We start from the raw sequence: 21,510 nt of genomic DNA, 5'->3' as shown, positions 1-21,510 counted from the left end.
TCCCAATATCCCATCTAGCAGTTTGTAGTCATTTCCCCTGTCCTGTCACCAGACACCCTTGTCCAAACTCCCTCTCCAGCTCTCCTGGAGCCCCTTTAGGCACTGCAAGGTGCTCTCAGGTCTCCCTGGAGCCTTCTCTTCTCCAGGTGAACACCCCCAGCTTTCCCAGCCTGGCTCCAGACAGAGGAGCTGCAGCCCTGGGAGCATCTCCATGGCCTCCCCTGGATTCATTCCAGCAGCTCCACATCCTTCTGATGTTGGGACCCCAGTGCTGGACACCATCCAAAGCCACCAGCACAGGAGGCACAGAGGAGCTGGACTAATGGGCAGCGCCAAATGTGTGCACAGAGAGAGAGAGAAAAGAGATAACACCAAGACAGTCCAAGCAATCTTATTTTTCCGTTGACTGAACAGGATCCGCTATTCCACACTGCCCGTTGCCAGGATATTTTTAAGACCTTAGCAGGGTCCCATTCCCGCTCTCCAGTGGCGGAGCGTGTCCCCACGGGGGCGTCGCAGGCTCAGGGACCGCGTCCCACTCCCCACGCAGGGCATCCCCGCATCCCACCGGTGCGAGCAGTGGGAAGCCACAGGATTATGGAGCCTGATGCGATTTATCGCACACGTGCGGCCGCTCTTAATAATTACCACTACAGCCTCATCACCTAATCCCTCAGCAGACTCCTCGCCTCCAGCACTCCCAAAGTCACCTTGCGCTGCCAAGAGGGGGAACTGCGAGAGCGTGGCTGTATCCCAGGGGCGGGATGCTGCGGGCACCGCGGGCTGCCCGCAGGGAGGGCGAGAAACGTGGGGCCGGAGGGCGTCAAGGCGCGGGGGCGCTCCCCGGGGGCCGGGGCGGAGGGGAGGAGAGGGAAGGGAGAGCCGCAGATCGATGCGCGGATCCCCCGCGCAGCCCCCGCGCTCCGCACCGACCCCACACCGGCCCCGCCGCAGCCCCGAGCGCAGCGCCCGCAGCGCCGCCGCCGGAGAGGGGGCGGGACGCCGGGCTGATTGACAGACGGGAGAGCCAATCGCGAGGCGGAGCGCGCCCCCGCGCCGGCGGGCTGGCCAATGGGAAGGCGCGGGGCGGGGCGTGGGGCGCGGCGCGCGGCGGCGCGCGGCGGGCGGGCGGCAGTCGGCGCCCAGGCGCGGTGCGGTGCGGGTCGCGCTCCTCGGGCTCTGCCGCGGCCCCTCCGTCCCTCCCCTATGGAAGAGATGGAAGAGGAGCTGAAATGCCCGGTGTGCGGCTCCTTCTACAGGGAGCCCATCATCCTGCCCTGCTCGCACAACCTGTGCCAGGCGTGCGCCCGCAACATCCTGGTGCAAACGCCGGACTCGGAGTCTCCGCAGAGCCGGCGCGCCTCGGGCTCGGCCGTCTCCGACTATGACTACCTGGACCTGGACAAGATGAGCCTGTACAGCGAGGCCGACAGCGGCTACGGCTCCTACGGGGGGTTCGCCAGCGCGCCCACCACGCCGTGCCAGAAGTCCCCGAACGGGGTGCGGGTGTTCCCGCCGGCCGCCCCGCCGCCCCCCGCCGCGCTGGCCCCGCCGCCGCCGCCGCGCAACGCGTGCCTGACCTGCCCGCAGTGCCACCGCAGCCTGGTGCTGGACGAGCGCGGACTGCGGGGCTTCCCCCGCAACCGGCTGCTCGAGGGCGTCATCGACCGCTACCAGCAGGGCAGGGCGGCGGCCCTGCGGTGCCAGCTCTGCGAGAAGGCGCCCAAGGAGGCGGCCGTGATGTGCGAGCAGTGCGACGTGTTCTACTGCGACCCGTGTCGCCTGCGGTGCCACCCGCCGCGGGGGCCGCTGGCCAAGCATCGCCTGGTGCCCCCGGCCCAGGGCCGCGTCAGCCGCCGGCTCAGCCCCCGCAAGATCTCCACCTGCACCGACCACGAGCTGGAGAACCACAGCATGTACTGCGTGCAGTGCAAGAGCCCGGTCTGCTACCAGTGCCTGGAGGAGGGCAAGCACTCCAGCCACGAGGTCAAGGCGTTGGGAGCCATGTGGAAGCTCCACAAGGTGAGCCCCGGCCTCGGGATGCGCTCACCGCTGTGGGGAGGGGGCACCTGCCCGGCACACCTTGACCCGCACATCCCACCTCCCGCAGCATCCTCAGCCGCCCTCTCGCACTGCGTTTTGCACCCCTGCGGGAGAGGAGCGTTGCCCTGTCGGCACGGGGAGGTTGGCATCGCGCAGGTGGTGCTCCCCATGGGTCCCCAAACCATGCAGGTGATGGTCCCCAAACCGTGCAGGTGATGCTCCCCGTGGGTCCCCAAACCGTGCCGGTGATGCTTCCAAAACCATGCAGGTGATGCTCCCCGTGGGTCCCCAGACCGTGCGGATGATGCTCCCCATGGGTCCCCAAACCGTGTGGGTGATGCTCCCCCCATGGGTCCCCAGACTGTGCAGATGATGCTCCCCGTGGGTCCCCAGACTGTGCAGATGATGCTCCCCATGGGTCCCCAAACCGTGCGGATGATGCTCCCCATGGGTCCCCAAACCGTGCGGGTGATGCTCCCTGTGGGTCCCCAAACCGTGCGGGTGATGCTCCCCCCATGGGTCCCCAGACTGTGCGGGTGATGCTCCCCATGGGTCCCCAAACCGTGCGGGTGATGCTCCCCCCATGGGTCCCCAGACTGTGCAGGTGATGCTCCCTGTGGGTCCCCAAATCATGCCTGACAGGATGTGGAGGTGGATCAGAGACATCCGCGCCGCAGAGCTGGGAAAGCAACAGGGAGCGATGTTTTTGGGAGGATGGGGGGTGTGAAATCTCCGGGATGTGGAAGCTGCGTGCCGTGGGGTGCTGCTGGGGAAGGGGTGCCACCTCCTCCGGCACATGGAGCCACAGGGAGGAGGAGGAGGAGGAGGAGGAGGGATGGCAGCGCGATAACGGAGCCATTCCCTGAATACCGATCAGCTCTCCGGAGCGTACTCACTCCCACACACGTCCACGCTGGACCGGAGCATCCCAGCGCTTGGGGCAGGGATGTGCCATCACCAGCTTCAGCTCCGCTCCATCCGCCCCGCCGCCTCCCTCCCTCCTCCAGTGACCGAAGGAACTGGGGCAGAAGTGACTGGGACGCGGGTGGACAGGGCACAAGGGGATGGGCGTCACTCCTTGGCTGAACATTGGAATAATTGGCCCCCTCTCCAGCAAATCTGAGCGGGCAGGAGCAGGTGGGAGGACCCGTGACAAGGCGCTGGGGAGTGATGTGGGGCGGTGTGACCTGCCTGGTGGAAGGGACTCGGCTGGATTGCTTTCCAGGAATGTCTCAGTCCTGCTTTGGAAGTGTGTGGTCTGTGGAGGATGAGGATTGCTGGGCTGCAGCTCTGCCCCCCGAATTGGGTCACTGGGGGCACGCAGGGACAAGCTGGCACTTGTCATGGTGCCCCAAAAAGGGTAACACATTATGTTGTTGTGGGAGGAAGGGTTCAGTGGTGCCTCTTGCTGCTGGAGGGGCTTTTCCTGACTCCTTTTTGCTGGGAGTGGGGGCACCTCCTCTCTGGCTTCCCAGCATTCCTGCAGGGATGAAGCCCATGTTGCCAGAGCAGTTTGGGTGCCCGTGCCCTGGTCCTCATGCACAGGGTGCAGTCACTGATCCCAAAGCTGGCAGGAGCACCCAACTGCTGCCCAGGAGCACCATGGCACTGCTGCCCTGGTCACAGCAGCACGAGGGCTCTCAAGGAGGGTGCCAGAGGATGGAGCCAAGAAACAGGACAACAGCCAATGAACAGAGACTGGAACACAGAGATTTCCACCTGAACATAAGGAAATTGTTCTTTATTGTTCAGGCCACACTGGATGGGGCTTGGAGCAACCTGGTCTAGTGGAAGGTGTCCATTCTCATAGCAGGGGGTTGGAATGAGATGAGCTTTAAGGTCCCATCCAACCCGAACCGTGGTGGAATTCTTTGATTCTAATGTGGCTTCCCAGAGGAGATGTGGAGTCCCACTCAGCAGAGATACTCAAAAGCCACCTGGACACAATCCCAAGGAACAGGCTCTGGGGACCCCTGTTTGAGCAGGGAGGGTGGATCAAATGACCCACTGTGGTCCCTTCCAAGCTCACCCATTCCATGACTCTGTGTTAGCATGGCATGGACCATTGGATGCTGTGGGCATCTTATTCCTCTTGCCTGTTATGAAACCCAGGGAGTGCTCTCTGTGCAAGAGCAGCCTGTTCTCCAGAGTCTGTTCCTCCTGGCTCAGCTCTTGGTGGAGGATGAACCCATTTGGTCTGAGCTGACAGAGCACCAGCAGAGCTGGGTCCAACTGTCAGTGTTGGCCTCCAAAACAAGAGAAGGGATCAGACCTTTCCATAAGGTTTTGGCTTTCCCTGTGTTGGCTGAGGTGCAGCAAGGCACTGATACACATGTGAGCATCTGGACAACTTTATGTGCAAGCACTCAAATACTTCAGCCCCTGTGTTCTTCATTAAGGTGGGTTATCCTTCCCTGAATGCTTAGCTTTTCCTTCAAAACACCTTTTCCCAGAGGAGAGCTGTGGCCATGCAGGATTTCATTGATGTAGTTCACAGACGTGGAGCTGGAACGTTATTTCAGATAATGATTTTCCTGCAATTGCTTTCAGACTTTTAGAAATGGACTAGTGAAGTCACACCTGCTTTGAGTGAGCTGTGGCTCTGCAGGGGTTCCTGGCTCTGCCCTGGTGTTGCTTTGTTGGGGAGGGAAGAGAGTCTGTTGTGTCAAATGTGTTGTTATGGGATAATTGAAGGAGCGATTTCAGGGCCAGAGCTCGAATTGCTCCCTGAGGTGCCATCTGACAAAATCAAGGCAAGAGGCTGTTGACCTTGATTTTTGTTATCCAATCTATTAAATCAATACTGTTGAGTTCCAAGCTTTATACTGGTTGAGTCTGGGCATTAGGAATCAGAACATCTGCAGATTTGAGCAGTGAAACTCATGGAAAAGCATCTGAGTGTTGTTTTTTGAAGGGCCAGACTTGCTAAAAGGGTGTCTGTCCCTGTTTGCCTGATCTTTTCTCCCTGATGAGCAGTGGAATGATTCCCTACAGCTCTGAGGAAAGGACAGGCTTAGGAATCATGGAATGTTTTGTGTTGGAAGGGGCCTTAAAGATCATCTTGCTCACACCCCTGCCATGGGCAGGGACACCTTTCACTGTCCCTGGTTGCTCCAAGCCCTATCCAAGCTGGCCTTGGACACTTCCAGGGATGGGGCAACCTGTGCCAGGGCCTGCCCACCCTCCCAGCCAGGAATTCCTTCCCAATAACCCCACCTAAATCAACCCTCTTTTAGTTTACACCCATCAGCCAGCTCCTGAATTCTCTCCTGCCCTTCCCACACCTCCAGGTGTGAAATTCTCCTTGCCATCCATCTGTGCTCCTCATTTGTGACCCAGGGAGGTTGTGATTGTCCCTGCAGCCCGCCCTGACCCCAGAGAGCCTCCATCAGCTGCTGTTCTTGAAAGCAGCTCCATTCACGCCCCAGTAGGTGATTGCCAAGCCCTGGGCAATCCGCGTTAAGTGCAGCGTGGAAGGGAGAGCAAAGGGCTTCTCCCAGCCCTCTTTGGGCTCTGCCCCCCTTGTCACTTGTGTGGCTCTCACAGATGATCCTTTCAAAATAATCTGTGCTGAGGCACAATCAGTTGTAATTCAGGGAGCTGGGATTTCTAAGCCAGACACAGATTGTGGGAAATCCTCTCCTCTCCTGTCTCCCTTTCAGGACAGTTGTCAGGAGAGAGGTAAATATTCAGAGGAAAATGGGGTTTTAATCTGAATTGTCCCAGTTTTGTACAGATATTGCAGCTGTCTGGATTTTATCCCCACAAGCTGGAGTGCTGCTTGGCATGTCAGAAGCAGAAGCACAAGATGGAGCTGAATCATTTATTCTTTGCACATCCCAGTCCCTCTTGCTTTTGCTGGGAAACGTGTGCTGAGTGCAGGCTCAGCAGCTCCGTAATGTGTTTTCACAGATAGATGGATACAAAGATGGATGGATGGATGTGGATGTGCAAATACCCAGGGACTGGTAGGGGTCTCTGGGGTCTCTCCTATCTCTGACAGCCCTGGAATCCCATCCATCAGCTGATCAAGCTCTGTCTTAAAAACATTTTACCCGTGCTGGTACATGTTGAGAATGTCTCCAGGAGTTGGTGGGTTCTGGTAGCAGGTTTGAAGCAGGTTTTGGGTTAGGCAATGGACAGAGTGATGCAGAGCAGTTATTCCTGCCCAAACTTTCCCCTTGTGGGTTGCACACCACTCTCTTATCTGGCTGTGCCCTGCAGAGCCCCTGACACCTCTAACCCCATGGCTGGACACCCTCCCTGGGGTGGCTCCTGCCTGCCAGAGGCTGCTTTTGTCTTGGAGATGACTATCCCAACTGCAGCAAGGCTGAACCTGGATCTGCTGTGCACAGAAAAAAAGGCTGAAGGGGTCAGTGGTCGTGGTGAGGAGTTCCTGCCCTCTTTTTGAGCAATGCAGCAAAAAGCTTCCCTCTGCTTTGGGTTGGGATCGTGGGATTCTCCACAGGGTCTCACAGGGCTTTGCCTCTTCCCTGCTCTGCCATCCCATTCCCATTCCTTGTGCATCCAAAGCAGGGCAGTGAAGCAGGTGAGGGGTCCTGTAAAGGAATGTGGTGGATTCCTGGAGGGATTTAAAAACTCTGTGGATGTGGCACTGTTGGACTTAAAGATCTTTTCCAACCCAAACAAATCCATGATTGTACCCCAAGGCTCTGGGGTGGGACCACTCTCTGTTATGCCTTGAGGAGCAGGTCAGGCAGCCTGTCCAGTTCCTCTTGGAGTGGAGCAGAAACAGGTCTTGACTCCAGTGGAAGGTAAATAATTCTGTCCATTATAGTTCTCCATTGGATTTAACTGTCTGGGATGGGATTGCCCATTCCAAAGACACAAATTGTCCTGGGATTGCAAAACCCTGAGAATCTGCATTCCACACTGTGTGGAGTCAGCTGTGTGGAATCAGTAATGATGGTCAGCAATCAGGGGCTAATTAGGTGTCACCTCAGCTCCTCCAGACTCTCATTAGCACAGATGGGAATCAAGCCCTATTAAAAACCAAAACTCCTGTGCACAGCAGGACTTTATTCCAGCTGTTCTGCACAGGGGTGGCAAACCCTGCCAGTCTCTCAGTGTGGGCACAGGAGCCAAGTCAGGGGTGGGCAGGCAGAGCTTTTCTTTGGCTCCCTTGGCCGGGCTCCTCTGTTGGAACTTCTGGAGAGAGTTGCTTTTCTGAGCACTGGGAATGTGGTGCTGTTGGATCTCTGGGAATTCCTGTAGCCCTGCAGTGCTTGGAGAGGTATCCAGGGAGTTGCTGTATGACCAAGATCTGTTTGTTTTGCAAAGTAAAACATTTGCTGCTGAGAATCCTTAATGTTTCCCTGTGTCCAGCCGTGCCCTTTCCCAAGCCTTGGTGTGATGGCCTTCCCAAATCCCACCACTCTGGCTCCATCACCTGCTGTCTGCAGCAGCAGGGTCTGTCCTCTCCTCCAGCAATGCCCAGCAATTCTGCTGGGGCTGAGAGAGGGGCAAACAGGCTGGGATGCCTTAAAGTTGGAAAAAGCAGCGAAATGTCGGGGCTGGAGCACCAGGAGGGACCTGGGGAAGGGTCTGGAGCACCAGGAGGGACCTGGGGAAAGGTCTGGAGCACCAGGAGGGAGCTGAGGAAGGGTCTGGAGCACCAGGAGGGATCTGGGGAAAGGTCTGGAGCACCAGGAGGGAGCTGAGGAAGGGTCTGGAGAACCAAGAGGGAGCTGAGGAAGGGTCTGGAGAACCAGGAGGGAGCTGAGAAAGGGTTTGGAGCACCAGGAGGGACCCGGGGAAGGGTCTGGAGCACCAGGAGGGAGCTGAGGAAGGGTCTGGAGAGCCAGGAGGGAGCTGAGAAAGGGTCTGGAGCACCAGGAGGGAGCTGAGGAAGGATTTGGAGTACCAGAAGGGAGCTGAGGAAGGGTCTGGAGCACCAGGAGGGAACTGAGGAAGGGTCTGGAGGACCAGGAGGGAGCTGAGGAAGGGTCTGGAGCACCGGGAGGGAGCTGAGGAAGGGTCTGGAGGACCAGGAGGGAGCTGAGGAAGGGTCTGGAGCACCAGGAGGGAACTGAGGAAGGGTCTGGAGGACCAGGAGGGAGCTGAGGAAGGGTCTGGAGCACCGGGAGGGAGCTGAGGAAGGGTCTGGAGCACCGGGAGGGAGCTGAGGAAGGGTCTGGAGGACCAGGAGGGAGCTGAGGAAGGATTTGGAGTACCAGGAGGTGGCTGAGGGAGCTGGGGGGGCTCAACCTGAAGAAAAGGAGCCTCAGGGGGGACCTTCTGGCTCTGCAACTCCCTGACATGAGGGGGAACCTGGTGGGGGGGGGTCAGACTTTGCTCCCAGGAAACAAGACACAGGACAAAAGGAAACATCCTCAAGTTGCACCAGGGAATGTTTAGGTTGGATATTAAGGAAAATTTCTTCCTCAAAAGGGCTGTCCAGTCCTGGCACAGCTGCCCAGGGCAGGGGTAGATCCCCATCCCTGGGAGGGATTTAAAAGCCCTGTGGATGTGGCACTTGGGGACACAGTGAGTGGTGGCCTTGGCAGTTGGACTCGATGAGTTAAAGGTCTTTTCCAGCCTAAATGATTCTGTGATTCACACCAGCTTATGTTTGCCCTGGATGTGGAGACGAAGCTGCCACCTTGTCTTAATTTATTTAGAAAGCAGCTTTCTGCCAGGTGGCTCTTTCCTCTGCACTTACTGCAGTTAATGGAGGAAGGAGCAAACACAGATATCCTGTTAATCAAAGGTAATGTGGTACAGCAAGTTCTACGAGGTGTTCCTGGAGCCTGGGAAGCAGCTGATGCCAGGAGATGTCCTTATTTGCAGATGGAAATGGGCCCAGGGCCATCTCAGAGTGACTGTAAATCACTGCAGCTTCATCCATCCCATTCCAGTGGGAAACTTGGATGAGATATGGGGCAGAAATTCCCTGGGAGGGTGGGCAGGCCCTGGCACAGGTGCCCAGAGAAGCTGTGGCTGCCCCATCCCTGGGAGTGTCCAAGACCAGGTTGGACAGGGCTTGGAGCAACCTGGGCTGGTGGGAGGTGTCCCTGCCCATGGCAGGAGTGTTGGAAAAGTCTGGCCTTTAAGGTCCCTTCCAACACAAACATTCTGGGATTCTAAGTCTAAAAACACCCTGACCTGACAGGGTGATGCTGTTTTGCATCATTTATCTCAGGCTTTCCAAAGGCTTCCAAGCATCTCAGCATGGAGATTGATCTGTGGTGGGATTCCTCTTCATCCAGAAGGTTCCTGCACTCTGTAAATATCAAACCTTTTCCAATCTCTCCACATTTCTTTTCTTCTGTTGGCCACTCTATGAGTGAAGGATCCCCATGACTCGACATTGCTGCATTTACTGTGGTGCAAGTCAGGGAGGTCACCACGGCTGTAATGAGTAAAAAAATCATTCCTTGTGTCTCTTCATGGAATTTTCAGCAGATGTGTCAGCCAGAGGTTCCCCTGTCACCACATCCCTAAGCTTGGAAAACCAGGAGAATCAGCAAGCAGAGCAAACACTGCACCTGGTGTTAAGTAAATGACTTGAGAGTGAGAAAAAGGCTTTGCTGTTTATTTACCAGGTTTCACAAGATGCACTTGGAGAGCTGACAGTGGTGCAGGATGGATCTCTGTTGGGGACATGATCTTAAGAGGCTTTGGGGCTGCTCTGCTTATTCCTGCTCTTCTAAATAATCCACCAGCCCCAAAAGCTTTGAATTTTAGAGGAAAAACTCTGCCTGGTATCACTTATTGAATCACAGATGGGTTTGGGTTGGAAGGGACCTTAAAGACCATCTTATTCCAACCCCTGCCATGGGCAGGGACACCTTCCACCATCCCAGGGTGCTCCAAGCCCTGTCCAACCTGACCTGGGACACTCCCAGGGATGGGGCAGCCACAGCTTCTCTGTCCAACCTGTGCCAGGGCCTGCCCACCCTCCCAGCCACCAATTCCTAATTTAAATCTCTCCTCTATTCACACATATGTTCACATATAACCCAAACATCCTCTTTGGGAGCCTTGTGATGTACTTTCTAGAAATCTTAAGACATTTCTGGAGTTTAGCCTGGAGAAGAGGAAGCTCAGAGGTGACCTCAGCACTGTCTGGAACTCCCTGAAGGGAAGTTCTGGCCAGGTGGGGGTTGGTCTCTTCTCCCAGGCACTCAGCAATAGGACAAGGGGGCACGATGGGCTCAAGCTCTGCCAGGGAAAATTGAAGTTGGAGAGCAGAAAGAAATTCTTTGCAGAGAGAGTGCTCAGGCATTGGAATGGGCTGCCCAGAGAGGGGGTGGATTCCCCATCCCTGGAGGTTTTTAACCTGAGCTTGGCTGTGGCAGTGAGTGCCATGATCTGGTAAAGGGACTGGAGTTGGACCAAGGGTTGGACTCGATGATCTTGGAGGTCTTTTCCAACCCAATCCATTCTATGATTCTGTGATTCTATGAAGGTGGCACTGAGTGAGAATCCACCACATCTTGATCCAACCCTACTGTGATCACCAGCCCAGGGCACAGAGTGCCCTGGGCTGGTGATCACAGTGGGGTTGGATCAAGGGTTGGACTTGATGATCTCAGAGGTCTTTTCCAACCCAATCCATTCTATGATTCTCTTTCTCTTTCCTGAAGTTTGAAGGAACTTTGAGCAGCTCTGGCTGAACCTGTGTGATTCACACACATCCTCACTTAGCTCAGAGTGCTTTTGAATTACATTGCTCTTCCCAGCTGTGGGAAAGACTAATTAAAGAAAAACTCAGCTGAAACATTAACAACTCCCCAGCTCTCAAAACTGTTCTTTTGTCAGCCTTGTTCCCTTCCTTGTTCTTGGGATGAGACATTCCACAGGACTGTGGGATGCATTTTTACCTGTTAATTTGGCTTATAAATAAACCAACTCATTCCCTGTCCATTGAGATAGTCCTGCTGGATTTGAATTGGATAAATATCTATTTAGAGCAAACACATAAGCCAGAGAGCTGGTGCTGTAAATCTCTGGTGACCTCAGCTCAGGTGATGTCCTAGAAGGAAAGGCAGAGCCTGGGGTGGAATTACTGTCAGGAGTGAAGCTCTCAGGGTGAGTTTCTCAAATCCCTGTGGACCATCCAAGGTGTAACTGGAAAGGGCAGGATGGTTTGGTAAACCAGTGCTTTGGGATCACCATTGAGGGGTGTCTGGGTGGGCATAAAAAGGCATTAAACTCTTTAACTGGGAGACACATAATTAGAAATATATAGAAGCTCTCCCCCATAGCAGTGGCACCTTCCTGATTATTACAGAAAGGAGACCAGAGCTGAGAACAGCAGGTCAAAGGATTCAGCTTTCCCACCAAAGGAAAATTTTGTTTGTGGTCTGAACTAACTCATATTTTGTCTTCAGAACTGGGTGCAGCTTTGGGAACAACAGCCTGACCTGGAGCTGGCTGGAAAAGCTCAGCAGGGGTTTGATTTTTCCTCCTAAAAGCAGAATTTCTAAGCAGAAAGAGCAAGATAAATTTGAGATTTTCTTGAAGTACCACGTGGCTGTAGCAGCAGGTGAGGGCAGAGAGATCCCTGCCTGTGAGGGAGGGGTGATGCCAACCTGAAGCACAGTAGGCACAGCATGGACTGGATTTTAGGCCCATTTTTCCATTTAATTATCCATTAAATTCCCTGGGTTACAGAAATACAGGGATGTGTTAATAGGGGCACACTCAGTTCTGCGGCAGCACAAATTGCTCTGGGAGGGCTCCAGTGGTTGAGGGATTTCCCATCAGTGCTAATTACCCTTTCCCCTTTCCTAACCTTGTATGAGTTGGTGGATTGGAAAAAAAAAAGGATGGGAATTGGGTTATTAATAAGGCCTGCATGGATGTGGCCTGGAGTGCCATGGGCTGGAGCCTTTCCCAAGAGGAGAAGGAGGAGGAGGTTGGATCCACAGCTGGTGTAAAGCCTCAATAGCTGGGAAATATCAGTTAAACTGTTTGTGCCCAAGCCCTGAAACTGTGGAGCATCTTTGAATCATGGATGTCTTTTTTTTTTTTTTTTTTTACATTTTTGAGCGTTGGAGCCTTGCACTTAATTCCATCTTTTTTCCCTTGTTCCTGGCTGGCCCTTGTGGATTTGCATGGTCAGTTCCCTTCTCTTGCAGTGGTGCCCTGCAGCAGGATCGGGGCGTTTGTGTGAATTAATGATGGTTTATGGCTGTGCTTTCAGCTCCAGGGTCCATAATGCATCCATAGCATCACTCCTGCGCTTTCCACCTGCAGCTCTTGGGGTTTTCTCTGCTGAAATCCCTCTGTTTTCCCAGGTCACCAATGCCCCTGGATTAAAATATATTAATTCCCTACTTCTGTTAACTTCACCATTTTCCTTCTCTTTGCTTTTTACCTCTTGACCTTTGCAGGCTGTAGGCAATGGAAGGAACTGCTGTTCCTGCCCCATCCCTGGAAGTGTCCCAGGCAGGTTGGATGGGGCTTGGAGCAGCCTGGGATAGTGGAAGTTGTCCCTGCCCATGGTTAGAGCAAGATGGTTTTGAAGGTCCTTTCCAACCCAAACCATTCCCTGATTCTGGGATTCCTGGCCCAGCACTTGGGGCACTGCCTGCCCAGGGTGTCTGATCCTTTGTTAGCTGGAGGGTTTGCTGTGCCAGAGGGATTTCTGCTTGGGAAGAACCTTTCTGTCCCTAGAGCCAAACTCCAAGGCCTGGTTTTGACTCCAGTGTGTTGTTAAGAAAACATCCCTTCCCAAACAGGTTTCTCTGATTCTGTGCTGTGGACTCTCCATTGGAGCTGGAGAAAGGGGGTTATGTCAAGCTTTGAAATGGGTTATTTCTAACAAGGCACATTATTGATCCCAAGATGAAGATGGACTGCTTGGGGGTCAGAGCCTCTGTTCCCTCCCTCTCCTAATTGACAGGAGTCTAAACAGGAGCCACCAGTGTGCCCAGGTGGCCAAGAAAGCCAATGGGATCCTGGCCTGGATCCAAACTAGCGTGGCCAGCAGGCCCAGGGCAGTGACCCTTCCCCTGGACTCTGCCTTGGGGAGGCCACACCTTGAGTGTTGTGTTCAGTTCTGGGCCCCTCAGTTGAGGAAAGAGATTGAGGGGCTGGAGCGGGGCCAGAGAAGAGCAACGAGGCTGGAGAAGGGAGTGGAGCACAAGTGCTGTGGGGAGAGGCTGAGGGAGCTGGGGGTGTTTAGTCTGGAGAAGAGGAGGCTCAGAGGTGACCTCAGCACTGTCTGGAACTGCCTGAAGGGAAGTTCTGGCCAGGTGGGGGTTGGTCTCTTCTCCCAGGCACTCAGCAATAGGACAAGGGGGCACGATGGGCTCAAGCTCTGCCAGAGGAAATTGAAGTTGGAGAGCAGAAAAAAATTCTTTGCAGAGAGAGTGCTCAGGGATTGGAATGGGCTGCCCAGAGAGGGGGTGGATTCCCCATCCCTGGAGGTTTTTCAGCTGAGCTTGGCCGTGGCACTGAGTGTCATGATCTGGTAAAGGGACTGGAGTTGGACCAAGGGTTGGACTTGCTGATCTCGGAGGTCTTTTCCAACCCAATCCATTCTATGATTCTGTGATTCCTGACAGGGCTGGGCTGTGTTACCCAAAGCTCCCAGTGATCCAGCCTGGAGCAGGGGAGGAGTGGGAAGCTGCTGGCAGGTGCAGCTCTGGTTGTTTATACTTCACTGAGGGAGGGAACTGTGGCAACATTTCCCTGAGGATGCTGGAAAAGGAAGGGGTGGGCTGCAGGTCTGTTCTCCCTGCCGAGGATTTGCCTCCTTCTCCTGGGCAAATAATTGCACAGCCTCCCTGTTTGTCCTCTCCCTGCTTCCAGCTGGGTCACAGCTCCCTTCCTCCAGCCCAGCAACCCCATGGTGGTGTGATGTGAATTCCTAAGGGAGCACGTGGAGCTGTTCCAGGAGCTTCCAACAACGCGGAGGGCGCCGGAGCCGTCAGGGCTGGGTGAAATCCCATCAGGGATGTAATGGGAGCATCGACCTCCCTCCCTGGGAAAGCACTTCATGCTTGCTCAGACTTAAATGGAAGTCACGGAGATTTCAGGGCATGACTTAAATGTTTTCTGGGCTTGGGGCATCCGAGGTGGTAAATTGGTGAGAGCCCTTGATGTGCGAGCGGCGCGGGATTAACGCCGGGAGCCGTTGTTGTCCCTTGGCTCCGTGACAGATGCCACTGTTTCCTGGGAACACAGAGCTCTTTCTTTGGCAGGGTACAAGACAGGAGTGTAAAACAAGCTTTGACTTTCATGGCAAACCCACTGAAGTCTTAGCCCTGCTGTCTGAGGGAGCAGTCAAAGTGCCTCTGATTGTCCCGACACAGATTTCCTTGGAGCTCCTTTGTGGCTCAGCTGACTCCCTCTTTCTTGTGCTGTTTTTAATCCCCAGCCAGCTCTTTGTGAGGCTCCTTCCAGGAGGAGCAGCAGTGCTGGTTCATGTCTCACTGTCACACAGAACCCACACAGCTCCTCCATCCACCCTGCACCGACACTTCTCCCATCCTGACGTTGAGTTCCAAGGAAACGAGGCCCCGAAAGGGCTTGTGCTGAGCCCACAGCCTGGTGAATCACAGCCAGTGCAGAGACAGTTTCTCACCTCTGAGATTATTTCTCACCTCCTCCAGAACACAACAGATGAAATTTCGAGATCCAGGATTTTTATTTTTTTCTTTTAGCCAACAACAAAGAGTTGTGATAATGTGTCATTTCAGATGGTGCCCTCTGGCAGGACGGAGGGCAGCAGGCACTGCCCCTTGCCCTGCTCTGCTAACAACAGATGACAGCCCAGATCGAGGGGCAGGGAGGTCATTTGCTGGTGGTGGCTGTGGGAATCACGCTGTGCTTCTGGAGCTGGGACCAGATGACCCACCAGCCCATCCATCTGTGACTTGAACTCTCTATTGATTTCCTGCTGCAGTGCCAGGCTGTTGGATGGGCCAGGACATGCTCCAGGCAGGATCTTTCCTCCTTTTCTGGCTGGCAGGTGACTCATCCACATCTCTGGTGGGCAGACCCTGCCAAGTTGCCATCTGACCAGCTGCAGCAGGTTTCTGGCTCGTGTTGCTGTGCCCTGCTCTTTCCTTGTGCCAGCTGTGCCAGGTTGGCCTGAGATGGGATTCCTGGATGAGTCAGGAGCAGTAGGAAAGTGCCTGAGGAAGGGCCAGCACACAGCTCTGTTTTAGCCTGGAGAAAAGGAGACTCAGGGGAGACCTTCTCATTCTCTACAACTCCCTGGCAGGAGAGGAGAGCCTGCTGGGGTTCAGGCTCTTCACCCAGGGAACAAGTGACAGAATGAGAGGAAACAGCCTCAAGGTGTGCCAGGGGAGGTTTAAGTTGGACATCAGGAGGAATTTCTTCATGGAAAGAGTGGTCAGGCATTGGAAGGGGCTGCCCAGGTGGAGTCCCCATCCCTGGAGGTGTCCATGGAACAACTGGACATGGCACTCAGTGCTCTGGGCTGGGTGAAAAGATGGGCATCGGGCACAGGGTGGACTCAATGGTCTTGGAGGTAATTTCTAACCTCAGTGGTTGTGATTCTCTGGGATCATAGAATGGATTGGGTTGGAAAAGACTTCCGAGATCATCAAGTCCAACCCTTGGTCCAACTCCAGTCCCTTCACCAGATCATGGCACTCAGTGCCACGGCCAAGCTCAGCTGAAAAACCTCCAGGGATGGGGAATCCACCCCCTCTCTCTGGGCAGCCCATTCCAATGCCTGAGCACTCTCTCTGTCTCATCCTTGTGTGAAGCCTTGAGGAATGTGACTTGCAGAGTGAAAAGGTGAGAGGAAGAAAGGGGGAAGGAGGTGGGATCCCACCTCATGCTCTCATCATTCTCCTCCCCACCCTGTAGTGCCTCAGCATCTGGGGAGGGTTCAGGGACAAAGAGATTTTGGTCAGTTTGTTCCAGTCTGGATTGGATGGGGCTTGGAGCAACCTGGTCTGCTGGAAGGTGGCCTCAAACATGAGCTGTGTTTGGGGGGATACCTCCTGCACTTATGTGATGTTTCTTCAGCCCAGGGGCAAAAAAGACACTTTTATGGTGCTGTGTCAGCTCCTGGGGTCACTTGCAGCTTGGCAGGGGCAATGACAGTGACACTGCACAAGGTCACTCGTGGCAATTAGCACAGATCATCCTTCAGCAGGACCTGATGCCCTCAGTGTTTGGTTCATCTTGTGGTGCAGCAGAAGGAGGGTCAGAGGAATAATTTATGTCCTGGTTGCACAGGCTGTGTGTGATGGGAGAAAACCCCTTCCTGCCATATGTCACAGCTTGGGCTTCAGCAGAGCTGTCAGTTGTTGCAGTTGTCATGAATCATGGTCAGGTCCAAGAGCTTTGGGTTCACAAACCAGGCATGGCCCCAGGGGAGGGGACAGATCCTTAGCAGGGCTTGTAACAGGACAAGGGGTGATGGTTTTAAACTAAGAGAGGGTTAATTCAATAGATGTAAGGAAGGAATTCTTTATTGTGATGGTGGTGAGGCCCAAGAACAATGAAACTGTGGCTGCCCCATCCCTGGAAGTGTCCCAGGCCAGTTTGGACAGGGCTTGGAGCAGCCTGGGCTGGTGGGAGGTGTCCCTGCCCATGGCAGGGGATGGGATGGGATGATCTTTCAGGTCCCTTCCAACCCAACCCATTTCCAGGACTCCATGATTTGAGCCTGAAGCATTTCAGATTCTCCTCTCAACAGCAATGAAGGGATTGAGACACAAAACCAAATGAGGAAAAATGCACTTGTCACTCAAATTCCCTCTGCCTGGAAATCCATCAAAGAGCTGCTGTTGAACAGGGAGTGTTGGAGCAACCTGGGATAGTGAAAGGTGTCCCTGCCTGTGGCATGGAGTGGAATGGGATGAGCTTTTATGTCCCTTCCAACCTGAACCATTCTATGATTTATTGAGAGTTGTCACCAGGTAGGTCACGGATCAGTTCCCTTCTAGTGATTGTGGTTTTCACCACCTTTTTTGTGTTACAGGCACACAATAATTGGAATTTGAACCCAAACCCTGTCAGTGGGGTTTGTATTTATACAGCCCTTCCAGAAGGGGTTACATCCCAGCCCTGAATCCAAGAAAACATCCACTTCACTTGTACATGCCCCAAGATACAGTTGATTTAAATTAAATATAATGAAGTTTACAGGGCCAGTGTCATCACCTGGCAAGAGCAGTGTGGAGTTCAGGGGCTGTGCTGGTTTAAACTGCTTTAAACTCTGCTGTGATATATGACCTGTTCCTAAATGTGCTTTGCAGGGGATCCAGGGCAGAGTTGTTTGCCTGATGGCCATGCCTGGGAAAAGCTTTTAACCTCAGTAAAATGCCTATAAAATCAATATTTATTCTATTGCAGTCATTTGGTTTAAGCAGTTTACTTGGTTTGGGGTCTCCAAATTGATTTCAAGTTACAGTTTGAAGAAGCCAAGAGATGTCTGATCACAATATCACAAATGTGTGTTGAGTGTGTCATTTAAGGCCAGATTCTGCCTCCTTCATTTGTCCTGGATATCAGGAATAACTGTGGTGACTTGGAGTTACTGAATCCTTCAGTGTGGGGTTGGTGGAATTTGACTCTGAACATTTCTGTGCAGTTGGAGGGTAATTTATGTAACAGTTTATGTAACAACTTGCTGCCTTCACCATTTTGCATGTGCATAAATACATCAATCTACCTCTTCACTGGAGAGAATATTTTCAGATCAGGTGGTCTGGGTGGCTGCACAGCTCTGCAGCAAAAATGGGTGTTTATTCTGAGGCAAACTTAATATGGAGATGATTATTTTTAGTGCCTGTGTTCAGAGGGGCAGATAATATAGTCTGTCATTAAATACCTCTACCATCCCTGGGCCTAGGTGGGATATGGCTTGGAGAGGTGGAGCTGGGTCAGGAGCTGGCTGGAGGGCCCAGAGAGTGCTGGTGAATGGAGCAGCATCCAGCTGGTCACCAGTGGTGTCCCCAGGGGTCAGTGTTGGGTCCAGTCCTGTTTAACATCTTTAGTGATGATTTAGATGAGGAGATTGAGTCCATCAGCAGCAAATTTGCTGATGACACCAAGTTTGGGAGGGAGTGTTGACCTGCTGGAAGGCAGGAGGGCTCTGCAGAGGGATCTGGAGAGACTGGAGAGATGGGCTGATTGCAATGGGATGAAGTTCAACAAGGCCAAGTGCAGGTCCTGCCTTTTGGCCACCCCAACCCCCTGCAGCGCTCCAGGCTGGGCACAGAGTGGTTGGAGAGCAGCCAGGCAGAGGGACCTGGGGGGACTGAGGGACAGGAAGCTCAACAGGAGCCACCAGTGTGCCCAGGTGGCCAAGAAGGCCAAGGGGATCCTGGCCTGGATCAGAAAAAGGAGGTCTTTTCCAGCCCAATCAGTTCTATGATTCTATGGAGATGCTCCAATGCTCCCTCTGCTCTGGAGCCAGGCTGGGAGAGCTGGGGGGTCACCTGGAGAAGAGAAGGCTCCAGGGAGACCTGAGAGCCCCTTCCAGTGCCTAAAGGGGCTCCAGGAGAGCTGGAGAGAGACTGGGGACAAGGGATGGAGAGACAGGACACAGGGAATGGCTTCCCACAGAGAGGTCAGGGACAGGTGGGATATTGGGAAGGAATTCCTGACTGTGAGGGTGGGCAGGCCCTGGCACAGGGTGCCCAGTGAAGCTGTGACTGCCCCATCCCTGGGAGTGTCCAAGGCCTCTTAAGGGCTTGTCCTGTGACACTCAGGTCCCTCCTCAGTGTCTTTCCACTCTGGAAGTGCCTGTGAGAGCTCAGACCCCACGGAGCTCTTTGCTCCTGTTCTCCTGCATGTGCAGCCCTTTGAGCCCTTTCCCTGTGTGTGAGAGAACAGGCCTGGGCAAGCTTTGCTTGATGAGCTGTTTTCCCTTCTGTATTCAAAATTGGTTGTAAGTTGAAATAGAAACATATTTAAATAAGGCAAAATCTTGAAGGGAAAGGAACAGGCCCTGGCACTTGTGTAACTCAGCCCTTGCCTTGCAATGTGCCACTGGAAAAGCTCAAACTCCACATTTTAGAGTTATATTAAAAACACCTCAATTTTCTATGACATTTGTGTGCAGAACCTTTGTCCTTTATTCCTTCCAAGCTGCTGTGAGAAGCAGCCACAGCATCCTCACAGTTCAGTGCTCTGGGGGTGAAGGGCAGCATGAGGGTTGCCCTGGAGGTGGGTGGTACACAGGACAAGGAACATGGAACAGCCCTGGGACAAACCCAGGCTGCTCCTGTGGAGATGGATTGTGGATCCAAGAGGTTGTGGCAGGGACACTCCAGCCTGACCACCTGGGAGCTCATTAAGAGTCTGGGCTAATGAGCTCAAGCAGAGCATTGGGCTAATCCCACTGGAGGAGGTCTGTGGTTCATCCTGCTCTGCAGGGTGGACATCCCACAGATGGGAGAAGAGGGAATGGCCTCAGGTTGCACCAGGAGAGATTTGGTTTGGATATTAGGAGAAATTTCTTGACCAAAAGGAAGGTCAGGCATTGGCACAGCTGCCCAGGGCAGAGGTGGATCCCCATCCCTGCAGGGATTTAACAGCCCTGTGGATGTGGCACTTGGGGACAGGGGTCAGTGGTGGCCTTGGCAGTGCTGGGGGAACAGTTGGACCTGGTGATCTTAGAGGCCTTTTCCAAGCTAAATGGCTCCATGATCCCAGCTCAGACACCCATGGCAGTCCCTGAATCCCTCTCTCCTCTGCACCTGATGGAGCCAATTCCTCCCAGAGCACCTTTGGACATTGTCACCCTCTGTGCAGCCTCTTTGCTCTGTCTGCACAGGCTGCTCCTCAGATCTTCTCCTTCCCTGTTTACTGGTCAGGTCCTGAACCTGCACTGGACCAGAATGAAGCAGCAGCAGGAGTGAAACTCCTGGGATTTGTTCTTGCTGCTCCTGTCCACGGAGCCCAGCAGCGAGGAGAGCAAAGAGCATTGAACAAGCTGTCTCTAGCACAGCTGGTGTGTTTGCTTTCTGCACCCAGGAGATCCTCTCCTGTTCTCTTCAGCGTCTGTTGGTGTTGGAGCAGAGCTGGGGATGGAATACAGAGCTCCTGAGGTGCTGGGGATGGAATACAGAGGTCCTGAGGTGCTGGGGGTGGAATACAGAGCTCCTGAGATGAGGGGAGGGAATACAGAGCTCCTGAGATGGTGGGGAGGGAATACAGAGCTCCTGAGATGAGGGGATGGAATACAGAGCTCCTGAGGTGCTGGGAAGGGAATACAGAGCTCCTGAGATGAGGGGAGGGAATACAGAGCTCCTGAGATGAGGGGAGGGAATACAGAGCTCCTGAGATGGTGGGGATGGAATACAGAGCTCCTGAGATGGTGGGGGTGGAATACAGAGCTCCTGAGGTGCTGGGGATGGAATACAGAGCTCCTGAGATGCTGGGGGTGGAATACAGAGCTCCTGAGGTGCTGGGGAGGGAATACAGAGCTCCTGAGATGAGGGGAGGGAATACAGAGCTCCTGAGATGCTGGAGATGGAATACAGAGCTCCTGAGATGCTGGGGGTGGAATGCAGAGCTCCTGAGATGAGGGGATGGAATACAGAGCTCCTGAGATGGTGGGGGTGGAATACAGAGCTCCTGAGATGGTGGGGAGGGAATCCAGAGCTCCTGAGATGAGGGGAGGGAATACAGAGCTCCTGAGGTGCTGGGGGTGGAATACAGAGCTCCTGAGATGGTGGGGATGGAATACAGAGCTCCTGAGGTGCTGTGGCCACCTTAGTGCTGAGTTTGGAGTTGAGCTTACAAGTGTTACAAAAGCACCTGTAGAATCAAACAATCATGGAATGGTTTGTGTTGGGAGGGACCTAAAGACCATCTCTTTCCAACTCCTGCCATGGGCAGGGACACCTTCCACTAGCCCAGGTTGCTCCTAGCCCTGTCCAACCCAGCCTTGGACCATTCTATGTGGTATCTTCTGTCCCACATCCCTCCTGCCCCACCTCTGACTTAGATGGCAGCTTGGAATTGGCTTTTCCCCTTGGATCTCACAGCTGCTTTGGCTGTCACATCCCAAGGACTGATCACCGTCTGACTGCCCTTTCATTATCACAAACTGCTTGATGTTCTCCAGCCCTTCTGCATCTCCACGTGACCTCCATGGCCTTCCCTCTCCTCCTTTTCCTCCAGGTAGGTGGTGGAGGAGAGAGGCACCTCTGGTTTCTTTACATCCAAGTGTATCCTTCCCATGCCCAGACTGGATTCTTCCCTAGAGACTTTTAGAGACATTCACTGTCTTTGTGGCTCCTTTTCTCCTTTGCCTGGTTTTATTTTAAGCACTTTTTTCTTTCAACTGAGGAAAAAAAAAACCTATTACTGAATAACTGTGAATTATTCCCCCCCTTTTCCTATCCCCTGGTATTTCCTGAATTCTTCACTTCTTCATAAATGATCATGAATGATTCAGTGGGTCCATTAACTGCTTCCCTGGTGACTCCAGGATGGATTGGTGAGCTCCAGTGATCCGGATATCCTCCAGTTGTGGGTCTGGAACCCCCCTCACCT

At 53.9% G+C, this 21,510-nt stretch overlaps 1 protein-coding gene across 5 annotated transcripts in view; it reads left to right on the top strand.

The window, feature by feature from the left end:
- Positions 1-1,147: 1,147 nt before the first annotated feature.
- The window catches only part of TRIM9 (tripartite motif containing 9), a 74,255-nt gene continuing 53,892 nt past the window's right edge, over positions 1,148-21,510 (top strand). For all 5 annotated transcript variants that reach the window (XM_071557204.1, XM_071557201.1, XM_071557203.1 and 2 more), the window contains exon 1: positions 1,148-2,022. In XM_071557204.1, coding sequence (XP_071413305.1) covers positions 1,207-2,022 — 816 coding nt within the window. In that variant the 5' untranslated portion in view covers positions 1,148-1,206. The remainder of the gene's footprint in view (positions 2,023-21,510) is intronic.

Source organism: Pithys albifrons, chromosome 6 (assembly GCF_047495875.1).
Source record: "Pithys albifrons albifrons isolate INPA30051 chromosome 6, PitAlb_v1, whole genome shotgun sequence".
Classification (NCBI taxonomy): Eukaryota; Metazoa; Chordata; class Aves; order Passeriformes; family Thamnophilidae; genus Pithys; species Pithys albifrons.
The sequence above is the reverse complement of the archived record's forward strand: the minus strand, read 5'-3'. Positions and strand labels throughout refer to the sequence as shown.